General features: G+C 44.9%; 2 protein-coding genes across 4 annotated transcripts in view; one reads left to right on the top strand and one right to left on the bottom strand.

Annotated features, from left to right (window-relative positions):
* The window catches only part of NGLY1 (N-glycanase 1), a 45,376-nt gene extending 44,967 nt beyond the window's left edge, over nucleotides 1-409 (bottom strand). For both annotated transcript variants that reach the window (XM_036332779.1, XM_036332783.1), the window contains exon 1: nucleotides 251-409. In XM_036332779.1, coding sequence (XP_036188672.1) covers nucleotides 251-381 — 131 coding nt within the window. In that variant the 5' untranslated portion in view covers nucleotides 382-409. The remainder of the gene's footprint in view (nucleotides 1-250) is intronic.
* On the top strand, nucleotides 57-10,165 carry OXSM (3-oxoacyl-ACP synthase, mitochondrial). Of its 2 annotated transcripts, XM_036332784.1 has the most exons (4): nucleotides 57-271; nucleotides 6,746-7,147; nucleotides 8,003-9,116; nucleotides 9,648-10,165. In XM_036332784.1, exons 3-4 carry the CDS (start codon nucleotides 8,134-8,136, stop codon nucleotides 10,048-10,050), a joined length of 1,386 nt encoding a protein of 461 aa, XP_036188677.1. In that variant the 5' UTR covers nucleotides 57-271; nucleotides 6,746-7,147; nucleotides 8,003-8,133; the 3' UTR covers nucleotides 10,051-10,165. The 2 variants fall into 2 exon arrangements, with proteins under 2 accessions (XP_036188677.1, XP_036188678.1); XM_036332785.1 differs by lacking the exon at nucleotides 6,746-7,147.
* The last annotated feature ends 877 nt before the right edge of the window (nucleotides 10,166-11,042 follow it).

Raw genomic sequence — 11,042 nt, forward strand, 5'->3', positions numbered from 1 at the left:
CCGACATCGCGGGCCAAGTTACACGTGCACAGAAACTTCCTCTTCCCGGGCGGGGCGGGGCCGGCCGGCTCTCCAGGGCCCTGCTCCGCGGGCGGCGATACGGAGCCGCAGCCAGACCCCGCCCCCCCGCCCCCCGGCCTCGCCGCCTTCAGGGGCCGGGCCGCGCCGGGCCGGGCGCCCCCAAACCCAGGCCGAGCCGGCGCCGCGCCCCTCCCGTCCCCGCAGCCCGGCCAGACCCTCCGCCCGCCACCTGAGGATGTTGTCCGCGTAGGTGAGCAGCAGCTTGGAGGCCTCCAGGAAGGTCTCCGGGGTGTTCTGGCAGAGCTCGGCCACGGCCGGGGACGCGCAGGCCGACGAGCTGCCCAGCGCCGCCGCCGCCATGCTTGAGCGCCGGCGTCCCCGCCCCCGCGCCGCGGCCGCACTGAGCACGCGCCGAGCGGCAGCCGCCCCTGCGGCGGGGAGGGCGGGGCGGGGGCTGCTGGCGGGGGTGGGGGCGCGAGGGCCTGAGGGGAAGGCGGGGGGTCGCCTGGAGGGGGAGGGGGAGGGCGGGGGTCGCCTGGAGGAGGAGGGCGAGGGCCTGATGGGGAAGGCAGGGAGGGGGGGGTCGACTGGAGGGGAAGGGGTCGCCTGGAGGGGGAGGGGGAGGGCGGGGGGCGCCTGGAGGAGGAGGGCGAGGGCCTGATGGGGAAGGCGGGGGGGGGGGGGGGGGGTCGCCTGGAGGGGGAGGGGGAAGGCCTGATGGGGAGGGCGGGGGGGTCGCCTGGAGGGGAGGGGGAGGGCGGGGGTCGCCTGGAGGAGGAGGGTGAGGGCCTGATGGGGAGGGCGGGGGGGGTCGCCTAGAGTGGGAGGGGGAGGGCCTGATGGGGAGGGCCAGGGCCAGATGGGAAGGGCGGGGGTCGCCTAGAGGGGGAGGGCGAGGGCCAGATGGGAAGGGCGGGGGTCGCCTAGAGGGGGAGGGCGAGGGCCAGATGGGAAGGGCGGGGGGGGGGGGGGTCGCCTGGAGGGGGAGGGCGAGGGCCTGATGGGCGGGGCGGGTCTTGGTCGGGAGGGGCCGGGGCTTGACCGGAGGGGCAGCGGAGCCTGGTAGGAGGGGGGCGGGTCGGCGCGCCAGGAGGGGCTGTTCTGTAGAGACTGGGGGTTCGGCCCAGAGGGGCGGGCCGGGACTGGGGCTGGGCTGGAGGGAGACCCGGGGGTCGGGCGCTGATGGGAGGGGCAGGTGCTGGGCGTGGTGGGTGGGGCTGCTCCCCGGAGGGCAGCGGCCTGGTTGTCCCGGCCACCGGCTTCGACCCGAAAGGGTGGGGCGCTTGCTGGCCGGTGCCCAAGGGAGCGGGAGGGGGACTTTGGAGGACAGACCGGGTGCCTGGTGGTGAGGGTCTTCGCACCTTAAATCGATCCAACCAGGACGTGGGGACCCGCCCTGTACCTCCAACCACCGCTTTCCCCCAATAAAGCCATCTCACGGCTTCCTTCAGAGATTGTCCGGCCTTCCCGGACAGATGCGGCCAGACACCAGAGGAAGGAACTGCAAACGTCCGAAAACAACCCCGTAGCTTTAAAACTCTGCTGGGTTTCCGGTATCGCAGTTCTTTCTAGAATTAGATGAATGACTGAAAATGTCTTACCGAAGTCCCAGCGCAAATAATGTGATGACTTTTCAAAGAAGTGCTTTTCACCCCTAAGCGGTTTGGCTCCGTGGATAGAGCGTCGGCCTGCGGACTCAAGGGTCCCGGGTTCGATTCCGGTCAAGGGCATGCACCTTGGTTGTGGGCACATCCCCAGTAGGGAGTGTGCAGGAGGCGGCTGATCGATGTTTCTCTCTCATCGATGTTTCTAACTCTCTATCCCTCTCCCTTCTTCTCTGTAAAAAATAAATAAAATATATTAAAAAAAAAAAAAAGAAGTGCTTTTCAGACCTCAGGTTGCAGTATAGTGTTTCGTAGGCTCAGTGTACCTTCTGGTGTGACCAGCATAAAACACACACACTAAGGACACAATAGAATAGAAACGGGGAGAGGAAAGACAGTAAAAATATACATCCCACAGAGTAAGCGTATTATTTGTGACTTTGTTTTGCAGGTGGATCATGTGGATCATGTGATCTGTATCCATTATTCCTCTTAGAAGATGAATCCTAACCTCTTAAATCCATTCTCTCTCTGCCTTACTAATGTCCTTAAAAATGTTTTTCCTTCTTTGCAGAAATTCCTTTCCTAACCTCAACAAATACTTGTCTTGACCTTATGTTTTTAAGAGAAGCTACTTGCCTAAGTAACTTCTTTAAATGTTCTTCATACTTTTGTTTGCTTCTAAAATTTGAAAATTTCTTCCAGTATCTATGAGCAAGGCCCTGGCTGTGCCATCTACTTCAATTACCCTTCATCTGCCAGATATTTGTGAGGAGTTTTTAATATGTGTTTTGGGCCAGCTTCCAAGAATAGTGTGTTTAACTGGTAGTATCTTGCTAGCTGCTATAACTAAAATTTTCAGTGATTTAACACAAGAGTAATGTCTTGCTTGCATAACTGTTTAATAATACAGGTGTCATGAGTTCGGGGGTGGGGGGCAGCTTTCTTCCATGTAATGATTCAGGGACCCAGGCTCCTTCCATCCCATAGAATGGAGGTCAACCAATATTTTTTGTAAAGAGCCAGATAGTCAATGCTTAAGGCTTTGTGGCGGTAGAGTCTCTGTTTCAACTATTTACCTCTGCCTTTGCATTTGTAGTTCCATAGACATTACTTTAAAATGTATGGGCTTGGATGTTTCCAAAGAAACTCTATTTACAAAAACAGGTAGCTTGCTGGATTTGACCTGTAGTTTGCTAACTTCTGCCATAGATTTACAGAGACTTCTGCATTTAGTTAATGGTTGGGCAGAAAAAAGGCCTACCTGCTTAACCATATGGGCTCAGAAATGACACACAGCTTTTGTCTAGCATTGTTGTTGGCAAAAATTAAGCCCCATCTAGATAAAAGGAAGGCAGGCTGGGAAATGTAGTCCCTGTCTGGACAGGTACTGCCTAGCCCAGTGGTTCTCAACCTTCTGGCCCTTTAACTACAGTTTCTCATGTTGTGACCCAACCATAAAATTATTTTCGTTGCTACTTCATAACTGTAATGTTGCTACTGTTATGAATCGTAATGTAAATATCTGATATGCAGGATGGTCTTAGGCGACCCCTGTGAAAGGGTCGTTCGACCGCCAAAGGGGTCGCGACCCACAGGTTGAGAACCGCTGGTAGCCTCTATAATAAAGATGGAAATTTGAGGGACTTGGGTTATAACTAGCTGTTTCTACCACAAATTATATTCCTCTTAATTTTTCTTACGAGGAATTGTATAATAATTATTAAATATTATATAGTATTTATGATTTTTTTAAAGAGGAAAACACTATTTTAAAAAGTCTTCGGAGGAAACCCAGTATATACAGAACAACAAAGTGGTGTGCTCTGGACCTGAAGGAGTGTGGTGTGCGTGTGTGTGTGTGTGTGTGTGTGTGTGTGTGTGTGTTGTATATGATAGACAGAATGCCATCACTTTAGCCATCACTTTGACAGAGATAATGGCTGTACAGTACTTTTGTGGAGAACATACAACCAGAGTGTGAAAAACCAATGACATAGACTTAATACAGTGATAATAACATACAGTCCACAAAATCATAGAAATGATCATTTCAAGGGTAATTAAGTACTTTATTGTTTATTTTAAATCACCTGAAATTTGAATCCTTCAAACTACTCTTTACCAATACTTCTGTTAAAATTCTTGCTTAATTACAGTCTCTCTTGGACACCACCATTTAGAAAGGTATTAAGATATTTTATTACAAGGGACTTTGACGCATTCTTTTTTCCCCTTCTGCTTCTTCCACTTAAGTCAAGTGGAAAATATCTTGATTTTTTTAGTTTCCTTTAGAACTAAAATTGAAAATATGAAGCTACCCTTAATCTCTATATCAACCGTTGCTTCAAACAACTAAAGGATGTTCTAATATGAATTCAGCTTTGATTTTCCATTCTTTTACTTGATTTTATTTTCTTCAGAAATCATTTTTTTCAGGATTCTAGCTTTAAAGCACCATCTTTAGAATTGACACATGGTGGCACTATTCTTAAATGGAATAGAAAAAACAAACAAAAAACCCACACCATTACATTTTTCCCACAATTGGTTTTGTCATAAAAACCAAAATGCTGAACTCAATAAAGACCATTAGCAAGGGAGGAGTCGAAGCCTTTCAGGAATTGGTATGTGTGAAGTGGCTTTGTTCCAGACAAAAGGGAGTAACAGAGACCCTGGTGAAGGGAGTAAGTTCACCGCATCTTTCCTAGAGAAATTTAGATTAAATAAATGATTGCAGTACAAATCAGACCAGAACTGCCAATCTATCATCTCTGACCTACAGGCTGTAATCCAGAATCTTCAGCAAGACGCCCGAGGCTTTTTGATTGGCCCCTCCTTTACTTCTCCTTCACTGTTGCTTTGTCCCATATCTCAAATCCAGTATTGGCCAAATTGAACTACTAGTAGTTTGCCGCAGATAACCATGTCTCCAGGCCTTTGTTCTACTCCACCTATCAGGGTGCTATTTCCCACACAATTTACTAGACAAACATTTACTCGTTTTCAAGATGCAGCTCAAGGATGACTTTTTTGAAGCCTTTCCTGAACTTGGGAGGTAGCATTGATGCCCTTGTCCCCTTTGTGTTATTATAATAATTCCATTCTTCTATGATAGTACCTGTTTCAGTAGTTTGCACATATGCTTCTATGGCTGTCTTCCTCTTTTGACTATAAACTTCTCAAAAGTATGAGCATGTCCTGCTCATTTTTGTATGCCAGCTTCTAGCACAAGTGGGAGGAAAATGAATGTTGAAGATAAAGTACAAAGATGAAGAAAGAAAAGCTAAAGTAAACCCCAAGATAGTGGGATCAGTTTTGCTGGATGGAAATCTATTTAATAGGTAATGGGACCTATATTTGGAAAGATAGTTTGAATTAAGATTACAAAATGTTTAAGTAAACCTAAGAAGTCTGAACCAGGAGACTATGGTAAGTTGAGCACTTTTGAAGATTTTGATGCAAGAAAACACCATGGTGTTATATAGTGAGGAATATAGTGCTAAATCATATGTAGCTATTACAATATCATAAACTTTTCACCCCTATTCAAACGAAAGGAAAGGAGATCAGAGGTAGAATTAAAAATGAAATGACTTTGTGGTTTTACTTTTCTTGTTTTGTGTGTGTGTGTGTGGTTTTACTTCCCCCCCCCAAAAAGGTATTAATTGATTTGTCACTTCTTATCCAAGATAATTTTGTGATATTATAAAAATAAATAAGAGCACATTAAAACTATGTTTCATATGACTTTGGCTTTAAAGAAAATATTGAAGGTCTTTTCACAATGATTTTAAAATATACTACAATGAAAAGAGAGCAAGTTTGGGTACTTATTATCATCAAGTTTTAAGTTATTTTATAACTACTCTTTTTTTTTTCTAAAGTATATTTTATTGATTATTCACAGAGAGGAAGGGACTGGGATAGAGGGTCAGAAACATCGATGAGAGAGAAACACCAATCAGCTGCCCCCTGCACACCACCAACTGGGGATGTGACCGCAACCAAGGTACATGCCCTTGACTGGAATCGAACTCGGGACCCTTCAGTCCACAGGCCGACGCTCTAGCCACTGAGCCAAACCAGCCAGGGATATAACTACTCTTAAAGTAACTGTATTGTCATTGAATAAAGTGACTAAGAAGTGACTGAAGGGGCACTGGATCAAGTATGACTTAAGGTCATACTGGGTTTCACTGAACAATACTCTAGTTGGAATCAATCACTTCCAGGGACATTGCCCAACCCTGGCTGGGTGGCTCAGTTAGTTGGAGCATGGTCCTGTTCACTAAATGGTTTCGGGTTTGATTCCAGGTCAGGGCATGTACCTAGGTTTTGGGTTCAACCCCTGGTCTGGGCACGTACATGGGGTAACCAATCAGTATTTCTCTCTGTCTTCTTCTCTCTAAAATCAATAAAAACATATCCTTAGGTGAGGATTATAAAAAGAAACTGCCCAGAAGCAAAATTGTTGGGAGGTTCAGATGCAGATTATATAGTCAATCCTTTATCTAAAGAGGATTAAAGCTCACACCTGTGAGGGCACGTGAGCAATAGGGATGGTTATCTAAATGTTACTTTGATGATTTCTTGCATTTTAAAATAGTTTCAAATTGTATTTTCTATTCACAGATTCATAGCCAGCTCTGAGCAAATAAAGATACTGCATTTTTCTGACACTTAGAAATAAACTTATACATTCTTCTGTTGTCTCTCTTTTTATCAGATATTGGGTGTGATATTTTGAGCACTGCTGTAGATCCAGCAACAATGTTTTCCCAAGTGTAAAAATAACTGCATTATCGAAACAGCATTATTTATTGTGGAAAACATAGTAAAAAAGGCTAAACAAAAATAAAAGGAGGCGGAATAAAAAACTAAAAAATTGGTATACACTTTTTTGTAACTTGTATCTCCTAACATAGTTTTAGTATCTTTCCATGTTAATATTCATTTATAAAATTATTTTAAATAGCTGCACAGCACTTAGATGTACCTACAGAACTCAACCAATTTCCTAGTACTGGGCATTTTGGTTAGTTTTACTTTACTATTATAAGTAACTCTGGGAGGCACATTAATACCTTTAAGGCTACAGTAATTTCCTTTTTTTCTAGGATTCCAGTAGAGTATGATGGTGTTTCTTCTCCAAAAGGGGATTATGTGGGCATTATCATTACAAAGAAAAAAGAGAAAATCCCGTTGTGATGGCCAGGAAAGCGATCTCATCACCTTAGGGGCGCGTTCTAGATTTACTTGGAATCCCTGAGCTTGCGGGAGAGGAGATTCTGCAAGGGCGCCTCCCACAGCCTGACCTCCGCCAAGGTGACGCGGAGGAAGGACAGCCGCAGGAGCGGACTCATAAAACATGTCTTCACGCGCATGCGCGGGCTTACGGGAACGCGCTTGGGCGGGCTTACGGGAACGCGCATGCGCGGGTTTACGGGAACGCGCGTACGCAAGCGCGCATTGTCGCCACGGACGTTGGCTGCACGAGTCGCCAGAGGACTTAGTAGAAGGTATTGGCTGCTGGGTTCTCTTGATATTTCTCCCGTCCACCACCAAATCGGGTCGGGCTTAGATCGTGAGGGGGGAGTCTAATGACCTCGTTTCCTCTCTCCTGCTTTCTTCGGGGGTGTGTGATGGTGCTTGGGAGGCGGTGCGGAGGATTGGCCACACCTCTTTACTCCCCGCCCATGGCCTTCGCAGTCCCAGAAACTCTGGTTATCTCCACGTTTTGAAGATCAATAAAGTCCACTTACTCCCACCTCCAAGAATAGGCCCTGAAATGTGTTCAGTGCCACTGACACCAGAAATGCTATTTAGAATAAGGCTAGGTAATCCTGGACAAGTATGCTTCCTGCAGCCCATATCAGGCTGAGTACCTTTATATTTTTCAGAGTATAATTCGGCAAACTCATTAGTCAACAGAGCCAAATATCAACAGTACAAAACGATTGAAATTTCTTTTGAGAGCCAAATTTTTTAAACAAACTTAAGGATTGAATGAATCATCACTTCACCTCTTTGTCTTGAAATGTCTGAGGATACTTAGAGACCAAAAAGAAAGTTAAGTCCAAACAGGTGGTCTGATGATAGGTATAAATCAAAATGATGTAGCCCTAGCTGGCTTGGCTCAGTGGATAAAGCGTCAGCTTGCGGACTGAAGGGTCCCAGCTTCATTCCGGCCAAGGGCACGTGCCTGCGTTGTGGGCTCCATCCCCAGTAGGGGGCGTGCAGGAGGCAGTTGATCAATGATTCTCATCATTGATGTTTCTCTCCTTCTCCTTCTCTGAAATCAGTAAAAAAATATATTTTAAAAGTTTAAAAAAATTAAAATGACATAATATTATTTTCCCTGTGCTCATTACCAGCTCACACCAAGCACCTGAAAGAACACTTCGGATACTGTTTTTCCAGCCTTTAAGCTATTGAAATAATAGTACCTCCTGGGCGTGTTCTGCTCTGTTACTGGAGTGTGTTTCTGATCGTCTGAATCTCAACCATGTTTTCAAACTGCTTGCAGAATATCATAAAAATTACAAACGCTCACCTTCTACATTCAGGATTATGCCACCGATTAATAAGAAATAAAAGGAGGTGTTTCGGAACTGTGCCAACATCCAGATTGCACAGGCGGGTTGTCGTTACAGGCATTGGCTTAGTGACTCCTCTTGGTGTTGGAACTCAGCTGGTATGGGACCGCCTGATCCGAGGAGAGAGTGGCATTATCTCACTGGTTGGTGACGAATATGAGAGTATCCCTTGCCGTGTTGCTGCTTTTGTGCCAAGAGGTTGTGATGAAGGTCATTTCAATGAACAAAACTTTGTGTCCAAATCAGATCTCAAGTCCATGTCTTCCCCCACCATTATGGCCATTGGGGCTGCAGAGTTAGCCATGAAAGACTCTGGCTGGCATCCTCAGTCAGAAGCTGATCAAGTGGCTACCGGTGTTGCAATTGGCATGGGAATGGTTCCTCTTGAAGTTGTTTCTGAAACTGCTTTGATGTTTCAGACAAAAGGTTACAATAAAGTCAGCCCATTCTTTGTCCCGAAGATTCTGATCAACATGGCAGCAGGCCAGGTCAGCATTCGATATAAACTCAGGGGCCCCAATCATGCAGTCTCTACAGCCTGTACCACAGGAGCTCATGCTGTGGGAGACTCCTTTAGATTTATAGCCCATGGTGATGCTGATGTGATGGTGGCTGGAGGAACAGATTCTTGCATTAGCCCTTTATCTCTTGCTGGGTTTGCCAGAGCCCGTGCCCTGAGCACAAACCCTGATCCTAAGTTGGCATGTCGACCATTTCATCCAAAGAGAGATGGTTTTGTAATGGGAGAAGGTGCAGCTGTGCTGGTGCTGGAAGAACATGAACATGCAGTTCAAAGAGGAGCCCGGATCTATGCAGAAATTTTGGGCTACGGACTCTCAGGTGATGCTGGTCACATTACCGCCCCCGACTCTGAAGGAGAAGGTGCCTTAAGGTAAACACTTTTTTTTCTTTTCATTCAAAATATTTATTCAAATAAGACATTTTATTGGAGTGTCAAGTGAGGGGAAATTGTAGTGTCTGGCCTAGTGTATGGTATCTCTGTTGTTGTTTCATTTTAGACTAAACAAAGTGTTTTTGAGTTTTTTGCTTAAACATGTTTCAAGCATTTGAAAATATTTGAAAATCCTTACAAAAATTGTAGTCAATGTGTGTTTTTTTTTCCTCAAGGGAAAAAGTCATTTCAGATAAATGAAAATATATTTTGTTAGAGATTATATAATTGATAGGCTTATATGTTTATCTCTTGGTGATGAATCAGTCCAAGGTACTGGAGGTGACTCATTATTCCCAGGCAGATGGCATTCTAACTCACATGGTAATCTAACATGCGGTTCTGTTATTAGACAAAGGATTATTTCCATCCAGTGTACTTGGATATTTCTTTTATTTAAGCCATACAGATAATGAACCCCATGTTAAAATTAAACTTAGTTCTGATAAATTTCTGTTGTTATTTTACTAGATGTATGGTTGCTGCTGTAAAGGATGCAAATGTACAGCCCGAAGAGATATCCTATGTCAATGCACATGCTACTTCCACACCACTAGGAGATGCTGCTGAAAACAAAGCTATCAAACGTCTTTTCAAAGGCCATGCACATGCCCTTGCCATTTCCGCAACTAAGGGAGCCACAGGACATTTGCTGGGAGCTGCAGGGGCGGTTGAGGCAGCTTTTACTGCTCTGGCTTGTTATTATCGACAACTACCACCTACTTTAAACCTGGATTATACAGAACCAGAATTTGATCTCAATTATGTTCCACTGAAGGCACAGGAATGGAAAACTGAGAAAAGACGTATCGGACTCACCAATTCCTTTGGTTTTGGTGGTACTAATGCAACACTTTGCATTGCTGGCATGTAGGACAGACAAATCATTTGTGATTAAACATTGATTTTTTAATGTTATAAACAAACTTTATGAAGTGGAGAAATACTATGTTTCTATAAATGTATGTATGTATAAATGTATACTTTTATATCTGTGTCAGCGTTTCTTAGTTTTGCCACTACTGATATTTGAGGCTGGATAATTCTTTGTTGTGGGGAGGGGAGTTGTCCTTTACATTGTAGGATGCTATTACAATCTACCCACTAGATTGTAATAGCAGTCCCTTCCCCAGTTGTGACAACCAAAGATGTCTCGACATTGCCAAATGTGTCCTGAGTGGCAAAACAACCCCCATGTGCAAAGGACTGATCTAAGGTTTTCTAGTACTTTAGATTAAACAACTCTTCATGATATTTCACCTGTCTCTTTCCAAAGCATTTGGTGAGTAGCTGCTCTATGCTAGGTAAGGTTGCTGCACACTACAACTCCATATACACCATTTCCATGTAATATATAGGAAAGGAATACATATATAATGAAATTTGTATGATTGATCAACATTCTTTGAATATAGCAGTTAGCTTGCAATGATCTATTTACCCCTTACCTATCTAGCTCTCTTCATATTATCTATACTGAGATTCTGAAAGAAGGAAGTGAAATTGGTCTGGCATTTCTTATTCTTTTTGTATGGATGGCAGTACCTAGTGATTAATGGGGATAAGGGTTCTTAGGAAGTAGAACAGAACTTGGTGATATAAGCCACACCACCTTATTCCACCTACAGCTATAATAGAACGTTTTTGTGTTTACTTCCAACATTTCACCCCAAGTGCTGGGGTACTTCTACTTTTCTACCTTGAGGCTTTCTCTAAAGCCAACAGATCTCATTCATCTCCATTGGCTGGAAGTGTTGGGATGGGAAAGGGTACAAATTCTCTAGAGCAGTGGTTCTCAACCTTCCTAATGCCACGACCGTTTAATACAGTTCCTCATGTTGTGGTGACCCCCAATTTCATCGTTAC

The sequence above is a fragment of the Myotis myotis genome, unplaced genomic scaffold (assembly GCF_014108235.1).
Source record: "Myotis myotis isolate mMyoMyo1 unplaced genomic scaffold, mMyoMyo1.p scaffold_m19_p_13, whole genome shotgun sequence".
In the NCBI taxonomy this organism is placed as follows: domain Eukaryota; kingdom Metazoa; phylum Chordata; class Mammalia; order Chiroptera; family Vespertilionidae; genus Myotis; species Myotis myotis.

Bases quoted from the DNA above. Each gene is read 5' to 3' on its own strand.
- OXSM (XM_036332784.1), top strand. From the start codon at position 8,134: ATGTTTTCAAACTGCTTGCAGAATATCATAAAAATTACAAACGCTCAC. The intron at 9,117-9,647 runs GTAAACACTTTT...TTATTTTACTAG, and splicing joins GAAGGAGAAGGTGCCTTAAG to ATGTATGGTTGCTGCTGTAA.